This window comes from Onychostruthus taczanowskii, unplaced genomic scaffold (genome assembly GCF_017590055.1).
Source record: "Onychostruthus taczanowskii isolate IOZ18803 unplaced genomic scaffold, ASM1759005v1 scaffold95, whole genome shotgun sequence".
NCBI classification, from domain to species: Eukaryota; Metazoa; Chordata; class Aves; order Passeriformes; family Passeridae; genus Onychostruthus; species Onychostruthus taczanowskii.
In genome coordinates this window covers 1178438-1205802 of record NW_024507546.1, presented here as the reverse complement: position 1 = coordinate 1205802, position 27365 = coordinate 1178438, and the positions used below count along the sequence as shown (strand labels likewise).

Here is a 27365-nt window from a genome sequence, read left to right as displayed (position 1 = left end):
TATTTTATTAAGTTACGGATGGGGAACAGGCATAAAGAATACAGGTAATGCACATATTTGAAATAGCAATATAAACATAAACAGAAAAATGTTCAAGTCAAAGTCACATGAAAAATTATACTAATCTTCAGATGCATTCTAGACCTGTATGTGCAACATTTTTACGGTAAGAGTAGAAATACAAACTCCAGAGATGCGACACATCTCAAGAATACAAAATAAATAAACAAAGACAAGTGCCAATAAAAGAAAAAGAACAAACACTTGAATCTTCTTCCAGAATTATGAGAAAGTTTGATATGTAAGAAGCAAGGGATAAGATGCCCAATCGATGAAAAGAACTCAACTTATTTCCAAGCAAAAGCTCAAAAGCTCAAGTAATGAAGTCTTGTGCCTGGGAGTAAGCCCCAAAGCATTTAAACTTTTCTCACTCCTGTTGTGAAGCTGAACAATTCTTCTATGAGGGAAACCTTGGAGCAGACCACTGTTTCAGCAATCCCAGTGAAGGAATCCAATTCTGGGGATGATGGGGACCTCACAGTTATTTATCCAGAAGGAAGTTTTTCAGCAGCTTCTAACCCAAGATGACTTGAGAACAAGGAATAGGCTGGTTTGGTTTCAGACTCTGCAGCAGTGTCTTCCTAATGGTCAGTGTCTGCAGGAGGAAGGCAATCAGGACAGTGTCATGCAAAAAGCTGCATTAATTAAGGAGGAAAAACCATTAGGCTCCACACTGGACACAAAATTATGGCTTAGAACAAAGTGGAAGGTGTCCTTTCCCATGGCAGGGAGTTGGAACTAGAGGGTCTTTAAGGTCCTTTCCAACCCAGACCATTCTATGACTCTCTGATTCTCTGAAAGACTCACCATTATTTCACTTCCCTTTCAAGAGTGTTACAATTAATTGAGTGACACTGAGCACCATCAATGGTTTTTTTGCTGGAAGTTTCTCCCTCATCAATTTGTTTGCATAACCAAATATCCTAGAGAAAAAAACCACAAAAACAAACAGCCCTGTTTCCACTCCCACAATCCTTGCAAATTAGATTTTTATGGTAGATTTTTCCTCTCCAGAAAAATAGGTCAGTTCCCCTGCAGTAATGCACACAATCTGAGGCCCATGTTTCTGCTTGGAATGAGCACACATGGAATGCAACTGCCCCTTGGAGCTGTGCATCTGCACATGCCACCCTCTCCTTCAACTGGTCAAGTGACCATTTGCAGATTTCCCCTGCCTTCAGAGCTGAAGCAAGGCCTAAATACTTAAGCCTTTTTCTACTTCCAATCTCCCTCTCCGAAAATATGGACCATAAATATCCTCTCCCAGGAGATTAGTCCTGGAACCTTATTGGGCTTAAAGTTACGTTCAAACAATGTCCTAATAAAAACAAATAGTAAATAAAGTGCATTCCAAGGACATCAAATCATGATTACAATGACTTCCATTTTTGCAGAACTTCCAAAATAAGTCTTTCTTTCTTTATGCATTGGAAAATAAAAAAGACTTGGTATACAAGAATAAGCTAAATACATGGAAATATAAAAGTAAAAAATAACAGGAGATTGCTTAAGAAGAATATTTAAAACCAGAGAAGTTATTCCCAAGTAGCTTCCCAGGCAGCTTCTGTAAGACAAAATAGGAAAGAAAGAAGCACAAAAAAAGGGATTTTTCAGCTCACTGGGATGAAAGAAGCTGGTTTCAATGGGGTCTGAAAGGGAGCAAGGAGTACTGTGACCATAACTGCACACCTGAACCACATGATTTTACACACACACCCCCCTTCCTTAAATCCACCACAATTGAACAGTGCCTTCTTTCAGCGTGTGTGCAAACACTTCACTTCATAAAGCAGACCTGAAAGGGCAAAGAGGAGAGAGAGCCAAACAAATACTGGTCATTCACCCTGTGAATCCTGCAGCGTGGGGACCACACAGCCACCTTCCTGCCTGTCTCAGAAGGCTGTTCCCCAGTTTTGATAAAGTTTTACACAGTCTTGAAGGTAAACTTAAACCCAAAGGTGACGTACAGAAAAAAAAAAAAGAAACAACAAAAAAAAAGCAGCAAAGTGAAATCCTTTGGAAAGGTTTTGAAGTGAATCTGTGTGAAATAAAATAAACAGTTCTCCCTACTCTGAAATGCCAAAAGCAGTTTCTGTCAGAAGAGCTCCCCATGTGTTAATCTGCAGTGAAGCCTCAGTGCCAGAGCTGGCACCCTCTGAAGTCAAGCAAAAGCTCCTCCTGTCTTTATGGTGCCCAGATTCCTGGCTGGATTGAAAAATACCAGAGTAAGAGCTCCCTAAGCTCCCACCAGCTCTCTGAAGATCACTGCCCAGTGATTACAGGAGATGTCTAGGGGACTGGGTTAGAAACCTCACAGTGGCTGAGCTGGAAATGCTCCCTAGAAGGGATCCTGATTTTGTTCTGAGTGATCTCGGAACAAGGCCTATCAAATCTGATGGCAGATTTGAGTAGAAAAGAAAGATTCACATCTCAAAATAAAATATTTGGTGCTCTTTTTTATGTATTTTATTTTACCAATTCTACTTTTCCTACCTTTTTCCCCCTACTGATTTATGTTAGCTAGAATCAAACTTGAGTATTGTGTGGGTTTTTCATGGTATTTTCATACTCTTCTCCTTTCTTTTCTCCTTTTCAAGGAAGAAGGAGAGCTAAAAAAAGGTTGGAAAATGAAAGGGACTTCACTCATTTAAATTTCGAATAGATAAATTTTTTTCAGCTGATGTCAAACTAACTGAAATTGACATTTAATGAACTAAAATTTACATTTTCATGTAAACATTAAACATACAAATGTAGCATTTTGACGCTCTTTGATTACGTATTTTCTGCAGCAGGAATGTCGTGATTAAGAATTTTCAGCTAACTTGAGGGCATGAGTATTAGGAGTCCCTGCAATCTGGCATCCTGAGCCATAATCTTTCTGAGTAGCATGGAGGGATCTGTTTTGAGCAGCAGAGCATCTACACTACAGCAGAGTACTGCCTGTAATACAAGCAAGGATAACACAAGGCAGGGGATTAATATTCTGCATCACACTGGGCTCTGTTATTTTTATCCTGCTGTTTCCTTCACTCACCATCTCATGACTCACCCCCTCCCCACACTGGAATTTCTGCCTCGGTCTCGTGGCTCACTAGGGAAGCCGTGGAGAGCTGTCTGGAGAACACCGCTCCTGCTTGAGCTCCAGGTCACTCTGGAAAACACAGAGAGGCAGCAGAATTTACTGGTTTATCACACACCTGCTCTGGCTGTTCCAAACTGTCTTCAGCACTTGTAAGGGTTGCAGTTCTCCCTTGTTTTTACAGCCTTAGTGACATGTCTGGATGCAAGTCTCCGTGCCAGACAATCTCATGGAAAGCTGGCACTGCACCAGCCTTTAGTAAAAGTACAGGGCTCAACCTGTGAGGGGGGAAAGGGCTCTTGAGAGACAGGTGAATGTAATTCAAGATAAGCAAAAGAGCTGCTCCTTACACATTTCTTGGTTATCACTTCAGGGATATGGTCCTCAATGCCACACTAGCAGGGTTGATGCTTCCTGAGGCCAAACAGCTCCTGATGTGGGATGGGAAGGCCAGGTCACCGGAAGAATCAGATGCTGAAATCCTTACTAATTGCACATATAGCTGTGGTGATCCCAAATGCAGAATATCAAAACCCCAGTATAGTCTCCTGCTGTAGAATCCTGCACTCACACTTCCCAGTGGATTCAGTTCCCCAAGTGCCCGGACTCTGGCTTCTCTTTAAATCCAGAAGTAACACGTAGTTTGCCAATTAGGAACCTAAATTCTACCTCCTCCCAGAAAAGAGGCTGATCAGAGGAAGCATAATTATTTTTTCTTACCTCCTTATGGAGTGGTAACAGCCCCTGCTCAAAAATCCCAATTCCCTCCTTTCCCTCTATCTTAACTTCCATCTCCATCTTCCTGAGGGCATTTCCAAACCAGTCAGAAGCCAAGAGCACATAATGTTCGCTTTTTATGTAAACAAGCAAATATTCTCTAGGCTAGAGGGAGTATTTCATGCAGCAACTGGACACCATAGCACCCTTCAAAAAAAATATTCACACCAGAAAATAACAGATAAATCTCACTCTAGATGTTTCCTCCTTTTTTGCCCTGCCACTTTCAAAAATGAACTTTATTGAAAGGTGCCAAAGAAGCCTTGTCCCCAGAATATTTACCAAAAAAGGCATTTAACTGGGGAAAGGGGAATAAAATCCTAACTCAGCTGCGAGAATTCTACTCAGTAGGAAGATTCCCCTCACACAGGTATTGAAGCAATGGGCTCTCCAGTACCTTTGACTGTATCTAGCCAAAGTAATGCCCTTTTTTGCTGAGAAGGTAGGGAGGTGTCTGCTTGGTTATAGAGTCAGTTTAGCAGAATGATCACTTGTGATCCATAGTGTTATTCCGGCTTACCCAGGAAAACATAGCAAAGGATGTCAAATAGCCCTTTCTCACAAGCTTTTAGATCCCATGGCCTCCTGGTTTTTTTTTGGTGTTTTTTGTTTTTTTTTTTTTTTTGGTTTTTTGTGGTTTATTTTGTTTTTTTTGGGTTTGTTTTTTTTTTTTTAATCCCATTTGACTCTCCAGGAGAGACATCGGAAAACATAAAGCGTGTTTTAGTTCTATGGATGTTTTGTTCTCAAGATTTGTCCTGGGGCAAACTTCCTACCCCCTCACATCAACTCAAGTCCTTCACATGTACTGCTGCTGATGACTCAGAACAGTCAATGAGCCTTTTGTTGGTGACACAGCCTCATCCAGCAGAGACTTTGTTACTCAGAACTCAAACACCAGCTCAAGCTACCTGTCGTCCTCTCCTCTTGTCCCTCCACAGCATAACTGGCTGTCTGGAGGGGGGCAGATGTGCATGATGGAGCAGGAAGGCTGACAGCTTGCACACCCACACCACATTCAAATGCCAGGTCTCCCCTGAATCCAAAGGGCAGAAGCTTCCCTCAGTCCACTCTCAGTCTAGAAATGTGACCTCAACACAACAGTCATGCCCTTCCTTTCAGACAATTCCTCCAGCTGGAGGTCGATCAATGCGAGAGCCCCAGGAGAGGCTGAGGAGGATGTGATTACTGACCTGAAATGAAGCCTGTGCACACTGCAGGAGAAGCTTCCACTAAAATCTCTTCCACTGGAATCAACACCTCAGGACAACAAATGCTTGTTAATCTTGTTAATGCAGCAGTGTCCTGCTGTAAGCTTTCTGTTTAACAGAGAGGCTCCTTGGTAGTACTGAGTTAAACAGTTTTTGTTATCAAACACCTGTCAGCAGTCCTTTAGAGTAAGGTTTGTCCTGCTGCAATCTCCTGTCCTGAACCTTTGTCTGCAGCTGTTCTAAGCGGACTCTATGAATCCAGAGGAACCCTTTCCATATCTTACTTCTCAGCTCTGTCTTATCACCTGAGGTGCACAGAAGGTCAGGAAAGGACATAAAAATATCTCAAAGAGGGTGTCAAGAGAACAGTGCCAGGCTCTCTTCAGTGGTGCTCAATGACAGGACAGGGAGCAATGGCCACAAACTAAACACAAGAAGTTCCACCTCAGCACGAGGAAGAATTTCTTTCCATTGAGGGTGGCAGAGGACTGGAACAGCTGCCCAGGGAGGGCCTGGAGTTCCCCCTCTGGAGATATTCCCAACCTGCCTGGGTGTGTTCCTGTGTCACCTGCTCTGGGTGACCCTGCCTGGGCAGGGGGGCTGGACTGGATGAGCTCCAGAGGTCCCTTCCAGCCCTTGGGATTCTCTGAAAGCCATCACTCAGAACAGTCAGGAAATGACTTGCAAAGAGCAGCTTTCCATTCACATGGAGCTGCACTTCCTCCCACTCTTCTCCAAACACAAGGAAAGGAAGGTGCAGGGACACTTTTGTCAAATGGAATAGAGCAAAGCAAGGGACTTTCTCCATTAACTGCTTTTTCTGGAGGCTGTTAGGTGCTTGGAAGGTACATTTTTCATGGAAACATTCCTGATTCAATCCAGAGTTCTCTGGCAAAGGTTTCCTCAGTCATATGGGAGATGAGCTCTTTGCCACCTCTCACAGACGGTAACTTGCAGTTCCTACAGGCTAGAGCAGGGTGGTTAGTTTTAAACAAGATTTTTAATATTCCAGAAAAAAAAATAAAGCTAGTATGATTTCCTTCTAGTAATTCAGAAGCAGGGATTGCAATCCAAAGGGTAAACTAACTAGTAAAATGATAATTTCCAGAGAACAATGATCAAAATTGCCTCACATCTGTACATTGCATTCCTGGAACTCAATCTTCATGGCAAATGGATGCCTACCATTGGATAAAAATGTCATCTGGCACTGAAAACAACAAAGAAGGATGGTAGTTCCTCGCTCACAGCATCACTGAAAAGCACTTAAAATTATTGATATAAGATTAAAGCCTTAAACATAAAACCACATCATTAAACAGAGGGAATTCTGCCTTGAATACAAAGTGTCACCAGTTTCAAGACAAGTATAGTTCTATATCTTGAACAAGAATTAAGGGGAAAGGAATCTGAAAAACCGAAATATCACTAATCGATATTTTGTCTTGAGAAATGGGTGAGATATTTCTCCATAAGGTCAGACACAAAGAGTCTCTGTCCTAAGAGGAAAGGTTCACAGTTTGCTTTTTCAAGAACCTACAAGTTTTGTACTTTCTAGTATTAACTGATTTATACAAATTTTATACTTATCCTGTCCATAAATTAAGGAGTTGCCAATCTCACTGTATTTTAAGTCAGATCAGCACCAGATGGAGAGCAGACTTGCTTATTAAGGGGTTTTATCAAAAGAGTAATTAAGCAAATATACATCTGAAATCCAGTGTCAATACTGACAAGTCTAACAAACTTTCCTAAGGAACTTCCTGATTCTGTGGTGGCTGCATTCAGTTTTAAGTTCTTGGCAGAGATCAGTATCCTACACTTGAACCGTGCTGTCCAAAATGTCTAAACTGAGTCCTGAGCTCAGTTGTGACTTCCATGAAGTCAGTTGCATCACATCAAGTGTCTTCCACTGTGTCAGGACTGCGACTTACTGGTTTTGAGTCAGATATTGGCAAATGCCTAAAGTGCACCCTTTGGCTGCCATGGCAAGGTCTAGATTAACACTTTCACCTCTGGCTTGATTAGACCAACCTTGCTATGTTCAGCAGTATTAGAGCAATCTTTTTGTGGCATTGCCTTTCCTCTGTTCCTGCTCCCACACAGGCTCTGTGAGCACAGACTTTTGCTCTGTGAACTTGGAATGTAGACCAGGAGCACCTTCCCATCAGAAAAACACAGGCTTTATTCAAACAACAGCAACCTCATGAAATGCAGCATCAGGTCAGGCTTGCCTATGACAAAGGCAAATTTAGGCTAGCACAAGGCAGTGTTGAGTCTGACAGTGTGTGACTCCCACAGGTGCTGCTGGAGCTTGTAGGAGGTGTTGCTGTGACTCGTGGAGGCTGGCAGAATTAACAGGGCAGCATGGTGAGACAATACTGTTAATGACTCTGGTGGCTGTGGGAAGAACCAGGCCATTCACAAACTGAAAAGGGACAAAAGATCTTTCAGGAAAGGGCATGGGAGCAGCCACAGCTTCTCTGGGCAACTGTGCCAGGGCCTCACCACCCTCACAGAGAACAATTTCTTCCTAACAGCCAGTCTAAACCTGTTCTCTGTCAGTGTGAAGTCATTTCCCCTTGTTCTGACACTACATTTGTAAAAAATTTCTCTCCATCTTTGTCCCTTCAGGTACTGAAAGGGATTTGTTCCTGTGAAGCCTGCACCTGCTTCAAGAAAGGCTGAATGCCCCCCCTCAGAGAGTGACACACCTGGTAAAATCATGGGAGAAGACCAGGCAAGGCTCCATGATGCTTGTGTTCCACTGAATATTTTAATTTTCTTTGGAAAGACAGAAATGAGACAGAATTGTCTACAAATGATAATTCATTTACAGTAGTTAGGACAAAAGGAATGTTGAGATTCTTCAGAGAAAGAGGAGAAAGCTGGCTGAACATACAGCAAAATGGCCAGTAAAGCTTGCAGCTGCATAACATGTAAGAAAAAATCCTCACATGTATCACAGAGATCTAAACTTTTGTCTGAGTTCTGAAAAAACACATTTTGGGTATTTATAGTGATACTGATTAAAAAGAAGCCAGCCCAAATTTAAATCTGAATCAGACTAAAACTTAACCAACAGTTAATATTCAAGAGACCTGGCTGCTACCACTTAGAATTTAGAGTCCGTGCTCTAAATTCCACCTGTGAGAGACCACCAGTGAAGAGTTTCACTGCCTGCAAAGTGAAGGCTTGAGTTCACTACACAGGGTGCAGTCACAGCTGTAACAGTGACAGGGAGCATGAGGAAAAGAAAGTGTAAGTGAAAATATAATTTTTACAATAATCTATGGATCAGCCCATTTTAGGATCCAGCTTTAGGTGCTAGAGCTTAAAACTGACTAAGAAGCCTTACAGGAGATGTGTGAATTATCCACAGCAGAAAATGTAAAAACAGGAAAAGGAATTACTTTCTAAGAAAATATGTAATTAGGCTACAGAACTTAGTGACAGGTAATCAGAGAAGCCAAAAACTGAACTGGTTTCCAAAGGGCCAGGACACTGAAGGAAATATCCAGATTATAAATCACAGAAAATAAAAACATGGAATAGATTGCTATTCCAGCTATCTTTTCGAATAGTAAGCACTAATCTGGCATGCTGTGAATCTACACAAGGTCTTTACACTCAGTTCAGCACTTGCAACTCCCCAGGAAAGTATTCTTAAGGAAAGTCCAAAAGTCCCATTTGCCTAGAATTGTTCCCACCTTCTCCAGCTCAATTTTTCCCAGTTTAAGCATTATGGACTGACAGTGATACCCAGCCTTACAGAAAAGACCACAGAAACAGACTGATTCATAGTTTAGGCTCCAAGCTGACAGTGGGGAATAACTGCCTCATCCTGATCCTTTTCAAAAGTGATTTTTGCCACCAGTTCAAAACAGGGCTCAGACAAACCCCTGCCCCATCCAACCAGCAGTTGGAAAGTTTACCAAAATCAGCACCAGTGCTATTTCATCCTCTCTCTGTCTGCTGAAGCCAGATGCAAAACATCCATTCAATTCTACAGCAAAATAGGTCTTCAGAGTTGAAACACAATTTCAATCAAGTAAGGATGGATTGGGCATCTCTCTGGCCCAAATTCCAGTCACAGAATCACAGAATGGTTTGGGTTGGTAAGATTATCCAGTTCCAACCTCCTGCCATGGGTAGGGACACCTTCCACTACCCCAGGTTGCTCTGAACCCCATCCAGCCTGGCCTTGAACAATTCCAGGGATGGGGCAGCCACAGCTTCTCACAGCTTCAGGGAAACCTGTGCCAGGGCCTCACCACCCCCACAGGGAGCAATTTCTTCCCAATATCCAATCTAAACCTGCTCTCTGTTGGTGTGAAGCCATTGCCCCTTGTCCTGTCACTCCAGGCCCCTGTCAAGAGTCTCTCTCCATCTTTCCTGTGGGCTCCCTCCAGGACCTGGAAGACCACAATGAGGTCACCCCAATCCTTCTCTTCTCCAGGCTGAACAACCCCAATTCTCTCAGCCTTTTTGTATGGATATTTATTATTCCCATCCTGGATTGATCCCAGGGATTAGTGCTCTGCAGCTAAGAATGGTAAAGGTTTTTTCATTCCTTCTAGGAATTATTAAGTTATTCTTAATTTAATGAAGTTATTCTTAATTAAGTTATTCTTTATTCAATGCCTATGAAATTTTATAACAGCTATGACACAAGTGGTGTTTGAGCAGCACGAGTCATCCTCAATGTCACCTGTACTTCACCATGGGTGATACTGATGGCCCTCAACACCCACAGATGATAAAAGGAATGCAGCACATCAAAAAAATGTTGCTCAGCACCTTGTTGAAGTGTTCGCTTTGTGGACAACAAATTACGGAGATGGCATGTCTGTTTGCAATGACTTCAGTGTCCTCCCTGACTTCTGAGATGACTTTCAAAAATGGGGACTGTCTACCGAGGAAAAAGCCATGTTTGTCCTGGTTAGTCCCTGCACAGCCATTCTTCTTTAAAATAACAGAGATTAAATTTGTTTTAGTATTCCAAAGTGGACTCAGTTACACATAAATCAGGCCTACCCTTATTCCAGATGTGATTATCCACAAAGGTGTGTGCAACAATTTGAGTCATTGTAATTAAGAAGTATATTGTTCTGATTCCCATTCAGATTATGCTTCCCCACTGTTCCCATGTAGATGAAGCCTTACTGATTTAGACAAAAACCTCTCCAATCTCTGGTCATTCACTAGAGAAGAAAAACTGCTGTGAATTCTTGCCTGTAAAATCTGAAGAGCCACAGTAATGTCCCTTTTACATGCACTGCATTTTCCCCAAACAAATGTAGCAGGAGCAAAATAGGTCCCAGATACACTTCTGTTCCCAAATTTGATTTATCACCTAGCATATAACAAAAGGTAAGGCTCAGTTATGGTGGATTTTGCCTTTTTTCTTCTTTTAACTTTCTATTTTTTTTCTTTTTTTTTCTGGAAGATATGCTTTTGTAAGACATTTCTTGCTTTTAGCCTGTGTGCTTATAGCATTATTTTGAAAAGCCACTGGGCAGATGGTCCCCAAATGTGAATTAATAACTTGTAGGTAGCTTTTGGGGAAGCTTTTTGAAATCCCTTCATGCAAAATGATTTCACAAACTGCCTGCATGCCATTCTTTAGCTATTTGAACAGACTAATTCAAAATGGTCAAGAGAAAAAATGGCAGATTACATTCCATTTGTTTTGCAGCAGGCTGCTACACTTATTTTACCATGGTAAAAGAACATAAAGGGAAAATAAAACACATACATGGCTTTCACTGAAGATTTTTCTAGACCTGGAAGCCATGACAGACTTCAAGGTGAGGATGTTTGGGCCTCTGCCTCTCTTCTGCAGAAGTTCCTACCTTTCAAAATAAGGTTGCTTTTTGAGAGAGGCTGAGTGTTCAACACAGGCTGTGTTCAACAGTCATGAGTCAGACTGCACAGCATTGTAAGAATAATGTAAAAATCAGACTTCAAACAGGATGCTCTTCCTCTTCCCCACTGATGTGGTACAGATACCATGTGCTTTGCATGACATAAAGTCAGAAGTGTTGCCTTTGTCTGGTCTGGTGAGCATTTCATCACTGGTTTTGAACAGATTTCACCTGAAATCCACCACTGACAAAATTCTGCAGCCTTTCTTAACAAATAGCAGCATATCAAATGCCTTCTGATCCTCTCCCAGATTTGCCTGTGTGTAACCATCAAGCATGACTGCCCCTCTCTCCAGGGTGATAGTTTTAGAAAATAGAACAAAAAAATAAGAGTATTTTCGGTTGGAAAGGCCCAACTGTCTGAGCACCCCTTGCCCAGTGTATATTGCCCAGCATTCTCCTGTTCCAGGTGCAGAATCCAGCATTTGTTGTTGTTAAATTTCACCTCATGGCTCACAGACCAAATCTCCAACCTCTCAAGGCCTTCTGGCCCTCTAGAAAGTCAACAGCGCCTCCCAGTTTGGTGCCACCAGCAAATATCGCACGGTGTGTTCAACTGCTGCATCCAGGTCACTGATGAACAATTGAACAGGACTGGCCCTAGACTTGAGCCCTGAAGAAACAAGGCGCAAGGCATAAAAAGCCATCAGCTCAGAGCCCCAAGCAAATACTTACAGCAATTGGTATTTCTTCCTCAAGCACAGCAAACCCTCCCACCATAAGGGACCAGGAAGTGACACTTCCTTCAGGGACCAAAGTTTTGAGGACAAAGGGCAGCTCTGAGATGCGCTTTCCTTTCAGAAGTCACACATTGCTAATATATATGCACCTGTATTTTCTTTTTAAAACACCCAGCTGCTTCACTGCTCACAGAGAGACAATACATGAGGGCTACGAGCCACATTTTATATGACATCACTAGAAGGGTCTCATCCAGAGAATCCATGAGGAGCACAGCCTAAGAATGTAAACAAAGATCCATTCTTGTAAACTCTTCCCTGGTAAAGCCTTCCTTCTCTTCCTCCTGCCCCTCCAAGCTCACCACTTTCCTGCAGTGCAGCAGGAAAAGATACAAGCTTTAAGCACAAGGTTTTCTTTCCTCAACATTTAAGGGAGGGAGGGAGGGAGGGAAGGAGGGAAGGAGGGAAGGAAGGAAGGATGGAAGGAAGGAAGGAAGGAAGGAAGGAAGGAAGGAACTCTGCCTCAAGATACAAGGCACCATTTGCCTTTTTTCCAAGCACAACTCTGTTCTTGCTGTTACCCTGTAAATCCCATCTAATTAGCATTTGCAGCACTTCAGAAAAGTCTGTGAACATATCACGGTCTCTCCTTTATTGATAGAGCAACAGTGTAGGACAGGTCATGCCACAGCTTTTGCCTAAGAGAAGCAGTTTGAATTTCAGTCTTTCTTTCCCCCAAGCAGCCAGCTACCTTTCCAAAAGCTGTAAAAAGAAGAAACCTTATCTTCTTTGAGGCCAGTGTTCTTTTGCCAAAGCTGGTTGCAAATGGCTAACAAGTTCAAAAGCTACTGATGAACAAAAGAGTGACTAAAAAAACACCAAAACCTTCTCCAGACCGAACCCAGCTCAGTCCACTGCTGTCTACAGAGCTGATATAAACTTATTTCTGCAGCGCTCCACAGAGCCAACCGTGTGTGAAAATAGCTGTACCTAAACTTCCTGCTAAGGCCACCACTAAGCCATGGTGCCCCTGTGTGGGAAACCATCCCCAAAAAGAGCCAAGCCTGGGAGCGCTGCTGGGGCCAGAACATGGACTCCATGGCACATATTGGCATCACCAGCAACCCTGCTGAAAGGTGGTTGATAAATACGTTGAAGACAACTGTTGAATAAGGAGCACCAGGCACAGCCCCATCCACTCAGCCCGGAGTATGGGAATCTGCAGGGAGATGATGATGAGGCAGAGCCTGCTGAGCTTGCAGAAGAGAGAGAGGGATGTGTCCTGAGGTGACTTTATGATGCTTGTATCCCCATTTGTCTGTTTAGCCCAGAAATTAGTTTTGCGTCTTTTAGACTGGTTCTTAGAGCAAATCAGGGAGAGAAGAAGTGCACAGTTTGTTTTCAGGAACTGCACTTGCTCCCCTGCATCCTTCTCCTGGACTGTGTTGTGTGCAGCACAGACAGACAGCAGGACAGAGCTCTCCTTTGCTTTTAGTTAGTGTTTAGCTAGCTGAGGCAGAGAAGTTCTCTGGACTGTGGGTTTTCTTTTTCTTGGACCTGTTCAAGCCTGCTCTGGACTGAACACCCAGCAGAGCACCGGCGGCTCCACCTGTGGCCACCAGGCCGGGCCTGGGCCGCGGCATTTCCAGCACCAGAGAGACTGATCAGAGACTGAGTGAGCCGAGCTGCAGCCCACCAAGGGGACTGTCTGAGTTTGTCATCTCTTCAGATTGGCAAGATGTTTTATGGTTTAATATTGTTAAAATTTTTTGTGCTGGTGAATGCTTTGCCTGTTAAATAAACAGGGTTTTTCCACTTTTCTGCAAGGAAATCTTTTCCCGACCTGGTTGGGCGAGGGGCTGCTTGAATTTGCTTTCTAGAGGAACCCCTTTGGATGTTTCCTCCCAAATTTGCCCTAAACCAGGACAGGATGGGAGAAGGATGGTGTGCACAAAAGCACCCTGCCACTGTCCTGGGATGGCTGATGTGCCCACCAAAGCTGGAGGAGAGCCGTGCTGGCTGTCTGGAGCACCCAGTCAGGGCTGGCTCAGCACATCCTGATCCTGCCGGGCAGCAGGGCAGGCTCAGCATGGAGCTGCTCCCTGAGCACTGGCCTCAGCAGAGAGCAGCAGCTCCAGGCTCCCACCGATACCCAGAGCCAGCAGCTCCAGGCTCCCACCAAGATCCTGAGCCAGCAGCTCAGCGGGGGCTGCCTGCAGCCCTGGCTGGAGATGGAGCTGTCTGTCTGCAGCGAGCTGATGCTGTGCCCTTCAGTGCCCGCCCAGCGCTGCCTTAGCCCCTGTGCCAGCCCCTGCTTGCTCAGTGTGAGCCTGCCACCTGCCAACAAGGCATTTGCTCTGATGAGGCAGCAAATGCCAGCCCCCCACAAAGCCTATAAAAATTGCTGACATTCGCAGCACCATGAATCGGCTGCATTCATCCTCCAAATTCCACCAGCTTGCTGGGAATTAGAAAGCTGCAGGTTTGGCTTGCTGCAAACCAGCTCAGCTCTAAGCTGTCTTGTCCCAGTCATGTCAGTACCAAACTGGAAGCAACAGCCACAGGTCAGGCAGATATTTCTGTACAACTTCACAGTTCAACCTTGGAAAATCCATTTTTCGCCAGGAACTTCTGCTGTCTCTGTACCTCCCTTTGGGAAAGATGTTAACTGGCTGTTTGTCATCTGATCAGAAAGGGGAATTGAATAGTGCCTGGCTGAGTCACAGCCTGCTGAAATTCACTCCTGCCCTCTCTTTAAATTGAGAAGGCACTTTATGAGTAAGGCTTCTTTTCAGTACAGGTACCTGGCTCATGGTTCCTATCCAACAGAGACTAAGACTTTACAAAATCAGCCATTGGCAGCACTCCCAGGATATTTTTCCATTCGCACACATTTCTAAAAATGTCAACTCCAGTTCTAACCATTCTCATCTGGGGAGCCTGACATCAGATGTACATTAGCCCGGGAAAAAAAATTACCCAAAATGCAAGCCCCTTCTAAAAAGGAAAACAGATTCCAAATATGTCACACTAGCTCCTGCCTCTGGGCTCTCTGCAAATGAGAGGAGGAAATTTTACAGTGTGATTTTACAGCCATGATGATTCAATTAGAAAATCAGACAAGGGAATGGGGATGGTTTTTACAGGGATGAGAAGTGGATGATATGTGACACTTCTGTTCAGGCCTGACTTCCTGTTTATTTGGGTTTGCTACCCAACAAAAAAAGTCTCAGGCAGGACCTTAAGAGCCACGTGCAGTCCTGGAATGAAATCCAGACAGTTAAACAACACTGCATCTGGCTGTGGGAGAGCTTCCCTAGGGAGAAAGCATTTTGGCTTGAGCATTTTGTTCCAGTCATCACTCTCTGATTATTTTCTCTTCCAAATTCGGACCCTTCACACCCCTCCCCAGCATCACCTGCCTCGCCTGAGGGACAAGTGCAGCCAGGACATGCCATGCTGCCATTTGGCCACACTGAGGCTAGGCAAGAAGCGATATTTTTCCCACACTGTGCCCACAGCACATGCCGTCAGCATTCCCCACGGCTAAGAGAGATCTCTGTTTAATTTGGGCTGTCAGGAGTCAAGGAAAACAAAGGATGTGACTGCAGAGCTCAAGTCTATCTGAGCAGGATTCCTGGAATGGAATCCAGTTGCCTTCAGTAGGACTAATCTGCAGCTACAGAGTGAACAGAGTGCAGGGCATGCTTCTGAGATATTTTAAATATAAATTTCCATGAATGCCACAAAAATGACTTTACAACTGCTGTCCCTCTGGGAAATAATAACAAAGCCCTCCTTTCTTTACTGGCTCTGATGATGATCGCATCTGCTCACCTCCAGGATGTGTTTGGCACCTGAATTACACTTTTGCTTTCTTGCAAATCTTCGTGTTTTCTACATGTGCATTTGCACTATGTGTCCTGTCTCTAAATATTAACACATACATACAATAAATAGAGTTTACAGCCTTACTTGATGGAGCTTGATGGACCTCATGGAGTGATAACCTGGCACAAAAAGTTCCATCACTTTTTCCCAGGTGGTGTACCTCAGCATTTCAGCCTCCACATTCTGCTGGTCTTTTCTATATGACACCACACTAAACCACGTGCCCACTCATCTGCTGAAGAAAAAATCCCATCAATAGGTTCACTTGTCCTTAGTGGTCCTGTCAGAGTGATTTACTTCTCACTGTCTTCTTAGGGTGGTTGACAGCACTGACATCTTAAACTATTGTAGTTAGAGCTGTCAAGACCCATGGATATAGGAAAGATTTTAAATGGAAGTTTACTTCTACTTTAACAGAAAGAAGTAGGAACTTCACTTTTTTTTCTCCCTCTGACTGAATTTAACTCATGTTCCATTCCCTGGGGACCACTGGCATGTAGGCTCACCTTGAAGCCACAGAAGAATACTAGTGCTGGCCCACTTTCTGCCTGTGCTGGGTGGTCCTTGGTTTCTCCAGCACTAGAATGCAGTGTGTCCCCATCCCTTCCTTGTTTTTGTTTTTTTGTTTGTTTGTTTGGTTGGTTGGTTGGTTTTTTTAATTTCCAGTCATTTTGTGGTGCATCCTGCTGGACAGCAAGACCAGGGCATATGCATGGCCACCAGGGCCTCAACTGTAATTCTAAGCAGTTAGAAGATGCAGTGACTGAAACACAAGATACCTACACTAGGGCCAGGCAAACAGGAAAATCAGCCAAAAACCAAAGCAACAGTATCCCACTCCCACTGTCAGATCCTCTTGTGTGCTCCTCTGTGTGCAGCTGGAAGAGCGTGATGATTTTTAGTCAAGAGTTGCATATAGATGAGTGCAGGTGGAAGCAGAATTAGATGAGAACTGATTTTGGCAGGAATAACTGTTCTCAGTGAATAGAGACTGATTATTTAAGAATGTGCCAATAGGGGGAAATGTGTAAAGCTTTTAAGATACCCCAAAATACCTGAGGGCAAGAGGCATCAAAGCAGGGTTCTATCTACACTTGCCACCTCAAGAGTTTGAGAGAATGTTCCCAAGCAATTAATCACAATCAACTACACTTCAAGGCTCCTGGTCACACTTGTAAGTCTGTACGCAAGCACTCTCTCCCAAAATACTTCTCAGGCACGATGTGGGCATGAGCAGAGGCCAGGAAGGGAGCCCAGCAGGCTGAGTGCTCAACACCTTGTTTCAGAGCAAGCCTCTGGCAGCAGGAGCTCAGCCTGTCTCCTGCCAGCTGGCCTCAATGCCAGGGAATGGTCCTGGGCACATTTCATTTTCTAATATAGATGCAGTCAGGATGTCTATGAGAATTTTTATCTCCCCCTCAGTGGACTATCCAGCTTCCTTTTTAAGAACAGAGCTACCCCGTTTTCCACTAGCAAGAAGCAGTGCAAATGCTATTTTGAAATGCCCAGGGTTTCCAAGCCTTCCAGAGAGATTTCTCTCTCGGGCTCCAGAATTCTGCACTTCTCAGATTCTGCTCCATTTTAAGTATGTATCACTGAGATGGAGATACTCTAGGAGACAAGTGGGAAAGGGGAATCTGACCCAAATTTTGTTGGTTACTGGAATTTACTCCGCCAGGCCTGTAGGAAGATGCCAGTGCTGGCCTTAGATCCACACTTCAGCACATTGTCCTAAAGGCAGGTACCTGTATCCTTTCAATGCACTGGACAGACTTTTAAAACATGATCCTGAGAGATACTGTGCAGGTATTTTGCCCAGTGGCTGAAATCTCTCCCCCAGAGACAACTGTGGGAGCCACCATCCCTTTCTCAGTCAAATGTTCAGATAGCTCAGCTGCAGATTCCTGCTCTTCCCTTTGCTTCCTCTGTGGCTCAAGGAATGCTCTCTCCTTCAAAGCACAGAGGCCAAGCTTAAGCTAGAGGGCATTCCTTCCAAGAACAAGCTTTGTCACCCTCCAGACTCCCTGCTTCTTTGCACCATTCTCTTCCATAATAAAACAGCATGTATTTTCACAATAGCCTTCCTTTTAACAGCCCCCTTGTGCAGCACTGCCTTGAAAATTACTGTGTTTTCTGAACTGAGAAACTCATACAATTTGCTCTGCAAATTCCTGTTAAATGAATCACATTCAATCACACCCCATTAGATTTTCAAGTAGTTTTAAACAAGACATAAAAAATAATTATAAGTTAGCGTTGCTTAAATAATTCAAATAATTTTTCACCTTTCCAATCACAGGCATTTCTACCTATACTTAAGCAGGGAGGAGGGAGAGGGAGATCAAGCCCTGGTATGGATTTTGTGATATTTTGTAGGGGAATTACTGCGTGCCAGGACACCACCACTGGAGTTCTCACTCCAGTCAAAACTCATGCAAAGGAAGAAATTCTACCTGCTCCTTCTACACACCAGACCCTTAGACCAATGTAGTCCATTTAAATCCCGTATTTTCCTCCAGCATCTTCATGGAAACATCAACCCTGACATGAGTATTTATTATGCAGCTGTACTGTCATGAGAAGAGCTGCAAGGTTTCATTGCCCACAGGAGTGAGGAAACCACCATTCTTGGCCAGGGTTGGACATGGGATTTGAGAGAAGAGACCTTATATTTCAACATTTATGTCAGAAAACTGGAGAAGGTCAGAGTAATCACTCTCTTGAGAGGGAAATTGTTACCTGTATGATTTCATCCAAGGTGATTCTCCAGCAACATTCTTTCCAATGTCAATTTTAAGACAACCACAGCTGTTTTCCAGAATACTGCAAATGACAATCTCCATGACACACCACAGTTAAAGCACAGAAATAAGATATATCTATCTTTTTTCTCTTCTTCTTGTCAATCAAGTGTTAAAACTGATTTATTTGGAAACATCCCCCTGATGACTGTGAATTATTTATACAGAAGACAACTTGCAGATGACTTTTGGTAAATTCTAAATTCTATGTGGAAAATTATTAATTCTGCAGTAACCATAAAGACTGTGTGCTAGGAAGCAGAAGCTCTAATGAAAACACTTTGTTGCCATCTAGGAAGGATAGTCATTTTACTATTCCATCAGGTAATTTCTGGGGCATGCACAACTTCTCTGGGCAACCTGTGCCAGAGCCTCACCATCCTCACAGGGAAAAAATTCTGCCTAATATCCAGTCTAAACCTACTTCCTGTCAGTTTGAAGCCTTCTTTTTCTTTAAACAAGTTGGTATTTCTCTTCAAAACTTCTAATTCCAATTAATTCCTTAGTCATATCATTATCAGCTTTATTTTTTTCCTATTCCAATTAACAGAAAAATTTTTATTTCATATTATTTCAATGGCTGCTATAACCACATTTTTCACACTATTTAATCATATAAATATTAGGTGTGTTCTGGTCAATGGACCCACAGAGTTACTGGAGAAATTCCATTTAATAAGCTGACACACTGACATCAGGTGGCATGACCGAGTTCCACTGTAGAGCGTCAGCACACTGAGGTCCCAAATTTAGGCCAGAGAAACAGAACTTTAGCAAGCTGATCAGAAGAACTGGGGACCAGTTAATGTATACAGAAAGAAAGTAAAAAAAAAAAAAAAACCCAAAACCAAAAAACAACAACAACAAAAAAAAAAAAAAAAAAAAAGAAAAAAACCCCCCACAAACTACAAACAAAGCAACCAAAAACCAAACATTACTGAACCTGTGAAAAGACTAAATGGCACAATCTAAAAAAATATTTAGTGGTGCTGTATATAGCAAATGTCATGGCAGAATGATTTTGGAACAATGATTTTAATTGGTCACAGGCTAGATTATTATAAACACCTTTTCTATTTCATTTTTTGGACATTTGTAGCTGTGGAGTGAGGCTGGTGGTCACAGAGTGACACAGCTAAAGCTGAACCAAAGGCAGGCAGATGCTGTTAGAGCTTCATCTCCCCATTTCCCTGCTGCCCCTCTGTCTTGCAGGGGATCAGCTTCATTATTCCTGAGGCTTCCCCCACACCCTGCCTGCCACACAACAGTCCAATCCTGCTGGCCAAGTGGGAAGGCCAAAGCCTTGATGAGGTGCTTAAAGCCCTCCTTCCGTTATTCCCTAAATATGGCAGCAACCACCCTGAGGCCCCTGCCAAATTCCACTCCTGTTCATGGCATCTTGCTAAATGGCTGGATCAGATGTCAGCTAGGCAGCTCGTCCCTCACCACAGCTCAGTGGCACTGTCACATGCCACTAAACGCTCTCCCGATTTGACCTCAGCACCAGCTTCACTAACACTGATCAGGAAGACGAATTTCTTCACAGAAAAGGTTGTCAGGCATTGGAATGAGCTGCCCAGGGAGGTGGTGGAGTCACCATCCTCAAAGGTGTTCAAGAACCAACTGGACGTGGCACTCAGTGCTCTGGTTCAGTTGACAACGTGGTGATCTGTCACAGGTCAGACTTACTGACCTTTGAGGTCTTTTCCAACCTCAGTGATTCTGGGGTAGGCTTCAGAAGTGCCAGACCTTTTGTGCACACACACGTCTCCCCCTGAGAGTGTTCTGAATGTCCTTTGCTTCCTAATGGGAGGTGAAGGGCAGTGCCTGGAGAATGTCTCAGCACCACCTCCACAAATCAGCAGTGTCTGCAGCTGGAGAGGCCAGGGAACAGCCAGCAGGACTGCCATGTTCTCCTTACAGAGCCCAAATGAAAAGAGCACACAAAAGAGGGATTTGTTTTTGCTGCTCAGAGGACCATTAAGTCCCCTCTGTGTTCAGTGACCCCACCAGATGGACCATGCACAGCTGCTGGCATCCAGTCCTTGCCTGCAGAGCCACCCAGAGTCATGCAAGAGACCACAGGGGGAATTTCTCTTCCCTGAGATACACATTTTAGACCTCTCAGTCCAGCCAAACCCACTCCTATTTGTGCCTCTCTGAGCCCTGCCCCCCTTTGAAAGGCTTGGTCTTCCCTTCCACAGCCTTTTCTTTACCCTGCCTGTACATAGAGCGTGGTGCAATTGTTCATAGAGCTCCGGGAGATGAATGGTGTTATATAACTGCTTGGTACTGTTTTATGGTTTTTTAGGATGATGGAAAAGTAAAAGGGAAATGGGGACTCCCCTTGGGGCCAGGCTAAGCAAATTAAACTTACATTATTGGTGACCCAAATGAACATTCACTTCAGCACCCCCAAGAATGCATTTTAGTGCAGTGTCCCAAGTGAGAGGACAAGCCATTAATAATTACAGCATGTGTGGGGTGAGGGAGCTTCTCGGTTGCAGCTCCTAGCCAAAAGAGTTTACCAGAAACTGTTGGTTTGTTGTTTGGCTGGGTTTGTTTGGGGTTTTGATGTCTGCAATGATTTGCTATTAAGTTCTGGTATAGATGCTTTTGATATGGCAAAAACGCCTGATTCAGCCTGCTGTTCATTGCAGGTCAGCTAACATAACATCAATAGTGGTTAGGGTATATTTCTGTCTTGTGATGGGCCAGGAAGAGAAAACTCTCTTCCTGTCTCACATTTCCAGGAGCCTTCTTGGAGGGATTCAGTTCTCTTACTCTCACACTCTTCTGCAGCACAAATCTGCATCAGCACATTATGTGACTGTACCATGTACCCACATATTTACCGCAAAATCCATTGGGAACCTATGGCTCCAAGGTTTCAGCCCTGTTTATAACTTATCTTTAAATAACCATCAGAAAATCAAAGAATACCTGGAGCTGGAAGGGACCCACAAGGAACATCCAGATTCAACTCACGATCTCAAACCTCAAAATCATAAAAATCAGTGCATCTAAAACACCTGCTGAAAATTGTGTTGGTTTAAGCATGTGTCTGTGCTAAACGCTCTGTTGAACTGGGCTCTGACCATGTTCCTGGTCACATTAGTGATTGGCAGCAGTACCTGTCATTAGAAAGCAAATCCTTTACTGCCCTATAAGCCAATAGAAATTATGTATTTAAGGTGTCAATACTGAATTTGCCTGAACTGTGCTTAGCAAGTGCTTAGAAACCCAAGCCAAGAAAATATTTTTAATCACACTTTGAAAATGATTTGTTTTCTTTCTATTGGAAAGTTCTCTTGTTTTGTTAAGGAAAAATACAGCATATTCAAACAGAAGACTGAATTTAATTTCCTGTCAGATGAGTGAGCTCAGGAAGAGAAGGCAGCACTTGAACTTGTACTTCCATGAGGAGAGAACCAGTTCAGTGAAAGCAATAAAAAGACACACGGTGGGAAGAAGAAAAGTAAAAAAGAAGGGAGGAAGGTCTTCCCTTTGTGTCACCAAGATCAGCTTGACGCATGCCCCATAGCCCTGGATCTACTTTCACCTTTATCAGCTTGCTGCACTTACTACAGAGATGTAATCCAGATCCCTAAAATCCTTACACAGGATTCCAAACAAGTGGCTGTGTGGACACAGTGCCCCTGCTCCGAGGAGCTGACAGCCCAATCCAACACAACACACAGTTGGAACACACAGTTTGGTGGTCAGGCAGGTGAGGGTAGTAGTTCCAGAAAGACCACTCCAAAACTTTATCCTGAAAGACTCACTGCAGTTGTTTGATGCTTATTCAGGCGAGCCAGATGGATGTGATCACCGAGAGCAAAGCAAAGCACTTGTCTGAGCAAAAAGCCTTACTCTAAGTCCATCAGTGACCTAGGTCTCAGCATGTGCAGCAGAGTTACACCACTTCTTTGTTTCATCTGAGATTCAGCCTCACCAAAGAGCAGATTCTGCACTTCCCTGTGGTGCAACAACTCCCACCAAGGCAAACTGGAGACCTCCCCGAGTCTGGAGTGCAGCTGCACTGGGTGCTTTTCCCATCAGTCCTGTTTCAGACAGCTCCTCAGCAAATTACAGCCTCATTCCACATCTAAATAAACAAGCAAACCAACCAAGAAACCAACATCTAAAATTCTAAAATTAATGAGAAATATGCTGTTCTCTATTATGACATTCAAACTCCTCCTCAGCCCTGGATTTTGGGCTGAGCACCCTGTTCATGAAAAGTATGACTTGCTTTGCAGTTATTTTACTGACTAGGAGAGAAAAAAATCATCACACATTTGGGCATTATCATTAAAGAGCACAGTCAGGGACGCGAAAACAGCATTTGTATCTGGGGGAGAGAAAGTCACAGCGCTGCTCTGATCTCAATTTATCTCAGGATATAGATGAGGTACTTGAGTAAATTATAATCCCAACTTATTTATATTAGCACTTATTCATATTAGAAAATTTGCTAGAAACAAACCTTGAGTGATGTTGACAATCAAGCCTTCTCTGCTACTCTTGCTGTGCCACAGGATGTGGGAAAGGAATGGAACATCTTTCAGCAATACAACAGAAGTTGGAGGGGGAAACAGAGATGTCCTTTGCAAGAGAAATTGTAAGAAAGCTCTTTGAGCTAAAGGAGCAACTTTGTATCAGTCTTCAGAGTTAGCTGTGATCCTGATGAAGGCAGTGTGTCACTCGTCTTTCAACAACACTTCAACTGCAAAATCCACAGCGCTGAGAAGGTTTTGTTTGGAAATACAAGAAACCAGGGGTGTGTTTTGATGAAAAGATGGTGCTTTCCATCTGTGTCCAAGAGAAAAGCCATGAGATGGTTGTTGAAGCAGCACAGCACACCACGTTCGACTCCTGAAGTGCCATCCACTCCTGGTCTGAGAGAACTAAAACCAGAGAACTGTGTACACAAATGGTGTGTGCATACATAAAGGTGACTGATACACACGCTCAAGGAATCTGGAGTGTACAATGAAAGCAGTTCTGCAGGTATTGCACTCAATACTCTACTTTCTCATTGTGCCTATCCACTCCCTCATGGTTTTGATCTGTTGTGCACTTGAAAATCTGTTCAGATCACTTTCGATCTGTTGTGCACTGGATTGAAACCAGTAACAGCAGACAGTGTATTTTTTCCTTTAGGTCTCAAAATATAACAAAGATATAAAACTGTAAAACCACAAAAAAACCCAAAAAAAAACCCAAAAAAAACCCCCAACAAAACAAAAGCTGCACATACTTTTTTGATTTTGAGTGAGGCCAGTAAGCACATGACTGAATTACTTGGAAATTCTGAAACAGGAAGGTAACTAATAAAATTATTTATAAAGAAGTATATCTACAATATTTAATAATTTAAGGCTCACAAGAAACTAACATATCAATGACAACAGAAGTTTTCTGCTCTAGGGTTCAAAGCACCAAATTCACTTCACATACAAGACAACCAGATCTGTACTGATTACAAGTGGAAAACTCAGAAAGTGCTGATTTGCTAATGTTCCTAGTGCTTTAATGATATCATACTTCACAGGAATTAGAAATCTCCTTTCAACCATAAATACAGTCATACAGATACAAAATATATTTGAATAATTTCAATTTGAAACTACAGTACAAAACCCCTCAACCTCCCCCCTCCCATCCCCAATCCATTCATTCTCCACACACACATCCCCCCAGTTCTTTACACTAAACGCGGAGCAACTGAATTGGTTACAAATTACCCATTTAAAAAACAATGACCACTTGCTAAAATAAGTTTCTACAAATTAGATTTTTCACTGTCATAATTTACCAGCTCCTGCATCATGGAGTGTAGCTTATTCTTAGTCTATTTTAAAAATAAGTGACCCTTTGTGTCATGGAAAAAGAACATAAAAATATGTATTCCTGGAGGATTGCTCAGGACAGTGATCAATTTATAAAATACAGCCTGACTTAAAAAACTAATTGGTACTAAAAGAATAATTATAGTAGCAAGTTTCTGACACCAGAAAATCCTTTTGCCCCTCTGAACTCTAACCATCTCCTCTCCTCACAGGTCTGTTTCCCTATTGGTGTCCAGACAGAGAGCATAGAGGGATTTTCTCAGATCTACATTACTTTTTGCTTTGATATTGGCTTTCTCTAAGGAGCTGGTGCCATTGTTGAACTCCTCACTGTTTTCCAAGTGCACAACAGATTTATTCAGAGAGTTTTTGCTGGGTCTTCTCTTCACTTCTCCCCCCGCAGTGCTGCCCTGAGCACTACTGTGTTCATCTTTGAGGATAGCCTGCTCTTCATGGTCAGTCTCTCGGTGGTAGAAGTAGTTGAAGTTGGACACAATGACAGGGACAGGGAGGGCAATGGTGAGCACACCCGCGATGGCACACAAGGAGCCCACAATCTTGCCCCCCACAGTGACAGGTCTCATGTCCCCATAGCCCACAGTAGTCATGGTTACCACTGCCCACCAGAAAGCATCAGGGATGCTGGAGAAATGAGACTCGGGATCATCAGCCTCAGCAAAGTACACGGCGCTGGAGAAGAGGATCACCCCAATGAAGAGGAAGAAGATGAGGAGGCCCAGCTCCCTCATGCTGGCTTTCAAAGTCTGCCCCAAGATCTGCAGCCCCTTGGAGTGCCTGGAGAGCTTGAAGATCCTGAAGACTCTGACCAGGCGGATGACTCTGAGGATAGCCAGGGACATGGCTTGCTGCTGGCCCCCACCCCCATTGCTACTGCCAGCCCCGGGCTGCTGCTGCTCATGGGCCAGCTCGGTGCCCAGGGTGATGAAATAGGGGATGATGGCCACGATGTCGATGATGTTCATGATGTTGCGAGAGAACTCGGGCTTGCTGGGGCAGGCGAAGAAGCGCACGAGGAGCTCGAAAGTGAACCAAATCACACAGGTGGTCTCGATGATGAAGAAGGGGTCAGCCAGGCTACTGGGTGGCTGCATGGGTGGGGAGTCCCCAGGCGTGCCATTCAGACCTCCACCTTGTGGGGGCAGGGGTACGGGCATCTCCCTCTCGTCCCTGAACTCGGGCAGGGTCTCCAGGCAGAAGGTGATGATGGAGATGAGGATAACCAGCACGGAGACGATGGCGATGGCCCGGGCTGAGCTGGAGCTCTCGGGGTACTCAAAGATGAGCCAGACCTGGCGCTGGAACTCATTGCGGGGCAGGGGCTTCTCCTCCTCTTTGATGAAGCCCTCGTCCTCCCGGAAGCGCTCCATGGCCTCCTCACCCAGCTGGTAGAAGCGGATTTCGTCGGCGAAGACGTCGATGGAGACATTGACGGGCCGGCGGAGCTTGCCCCCGGACTGATAGAAGTAGAGGATGCCATCGAAGCTGGGCCGGTTGCGGTCGAAGAAGTACTCGTTGCGGAGCGGGTCGAAGTAGCGAATGCGCTTGTCGGGGTCTCCCAGCAGCGTGTCGGGGAACTGGTTGAGGGTGCCCAGCTGCGTCTCGAAGCGCAGCCCCGAGATGTTGATCAGCACCCGCTGGTGGTGCATGGCGCCCGGGTTGGCCGCCGCCTCCTCCTCCTCGTCGCCCGCCGCCGCCATGGCCATGCCCCGGCGGTGTCCCCCTTCCTCGGACGGCCCCATGTCCGCGGCGGGGCGCGCTGCGCGAGGCGGCGGACGCGGCGGCCCGCCGCTGCCTCCTGCGCGGGGAGGCGGCGGGGGCCGTTCTCGCTGCTCGTCCTCCGCGGCCGGCGGCTGCGGCGGCGGGGCCGGCGGGGCGCTCTCCTTGCCGTCGCTCAGCTGGGGCGAGCCGGCGACGTGCAGCAAGTGGCCCCGCCAGCGCGCCCGGCCGCCGGCGGCGGCGGGATCGTCGCTTCCCGCGATGGCCGTGGTGCCGCCGTTCTCCAAAGTCACCAGCGCGATCTCCATGGGCAGCAGCGGCGGCGGCGGCGGCGGCGGGGGGAGGCAGGCGCGTCTGAGGCGGCGGGCATGCTGCGCTCGCCGCCCCGCTGCCGCCGCCGGCCACCTGCGGGCGGCCGCGCTGCGCTGCCCTGCCCTGCCCTGTCCTTGCCGACCCGCCTACCCTCGCTGCGCCGCCGAGCGCGGCCGAGCGCGGCCCGGGGGAGTCGCCCGGGGACCCGGATATGAACGAGCGATCATTATATTATGGTCGCTTGACGTCAAAGAGGATCCCTCCTGCTCCGCGCCCCCACGCAGGCAGCGGCAGCATCCCCCGGGGAGCTGGGATCCCGCATCCCCCCGCGCTCCGCCCCGCCGAGGGGCTGCGCGTCGGAGCGCGGACGCGCTGGGGCAGCGGGGCCCGGCTGTGGGGATACCCACAGGTGCCCGGGCGGGAGATGCGCGGCGGGGACAGCGTTCCGGAGGTGCGGGAGGCCGGCCCGGCAGTACGTGCGCCCGGGCAGGGGGCTGGGGCTGCCCTCCGGGCCGGTGGCGCGGGGCACAGCGCTCTCCGCTCCGCAGCCCGCGCCCCCGCCGCGCCGGGCGATTACGGAGCGACCCCCGCACGTGGATTTGCTGGCAGCGAGCGCTTCTGGCTGCAAACCCCCGCTCACCTCTAATGAAAATCAGAACTGAAAGCCTCGGGGATTCCGGGCTCCTCTTGGCGTGTGTCGTCCCCCCCTCCATTCCCCAGCGGAATAAGAACAAAGGAAGGGATTGGGTATATATATATTATTTTTTTTGTTTGTTTGTTTTCCACTTTGCGTTTGCTCTCCCCACTTCTGCTCCCTCGAGTTTCTCGCTGAATTACTGTGGCTCCAAAAGATGCTTCCCAAGCCAGCAAACGACATTTCTGCCGTGCTATTTTCATGTTAACATTTGCAAACACTTTCCCATTGATGCGTTCTTAAACCCACATCCAAGGCTAAAACATTTCAGTAGATGCACATTTTATTAGAGAGAAATGAGTAGCTTGACACAATGACTTCAATTACTTCAGTTCAGT

At 45.3% G+C, this 27365-nt stretch overlaps 1 protein-coding gene and 1 long non-coding RNA gene across 2 annotated transcripts; both read right to left on the bottom strand.

The window, feature by feature from the left end:
• On the bottom strand, positions 1–24112 carry LOC121347873. Its single transcript, XR_005954293.1, has 3 exons — positions 22919–24112; positions 3098–3214; positions 1–655 (listed from the first exon to the last, which is right to left on the bottom strand). It is a non-coding gene; the product is annotated as an uncharacterized LOC121347873 (long non-coding RNA).
• Positions 24113–24120: 8 nt separating this feature from the next.
• Positions 24121–26455, bottom strand: KCNA5 (potassium voltage-gated channel subfamily A member 5). Its single transcript, XM_041426848.1, has one exon. The coding sequence runs from the start codon at positions 26327–26329 to the stop codon at positions 24491–24493; it is 1839 nt and encodes a 612-aa protein (XP_041282782.1). The 5' UTR covers positions 26330–26455; the 3' UTR covers positions 24121–24490.
• Between the last annotated feature and the right edge of the window lie 910 nt (positions 26456–27365).

Bases quoted from the DNA above. Each gene is read 5' to 3' on its own strand.
- KCNA5 (XM_041426848.1), bottom strand. From the start codon at position 26,329: ATGGAGATCGCGCTGGTGACTTTGGAGAACGGCGGCACCACGGCCATC.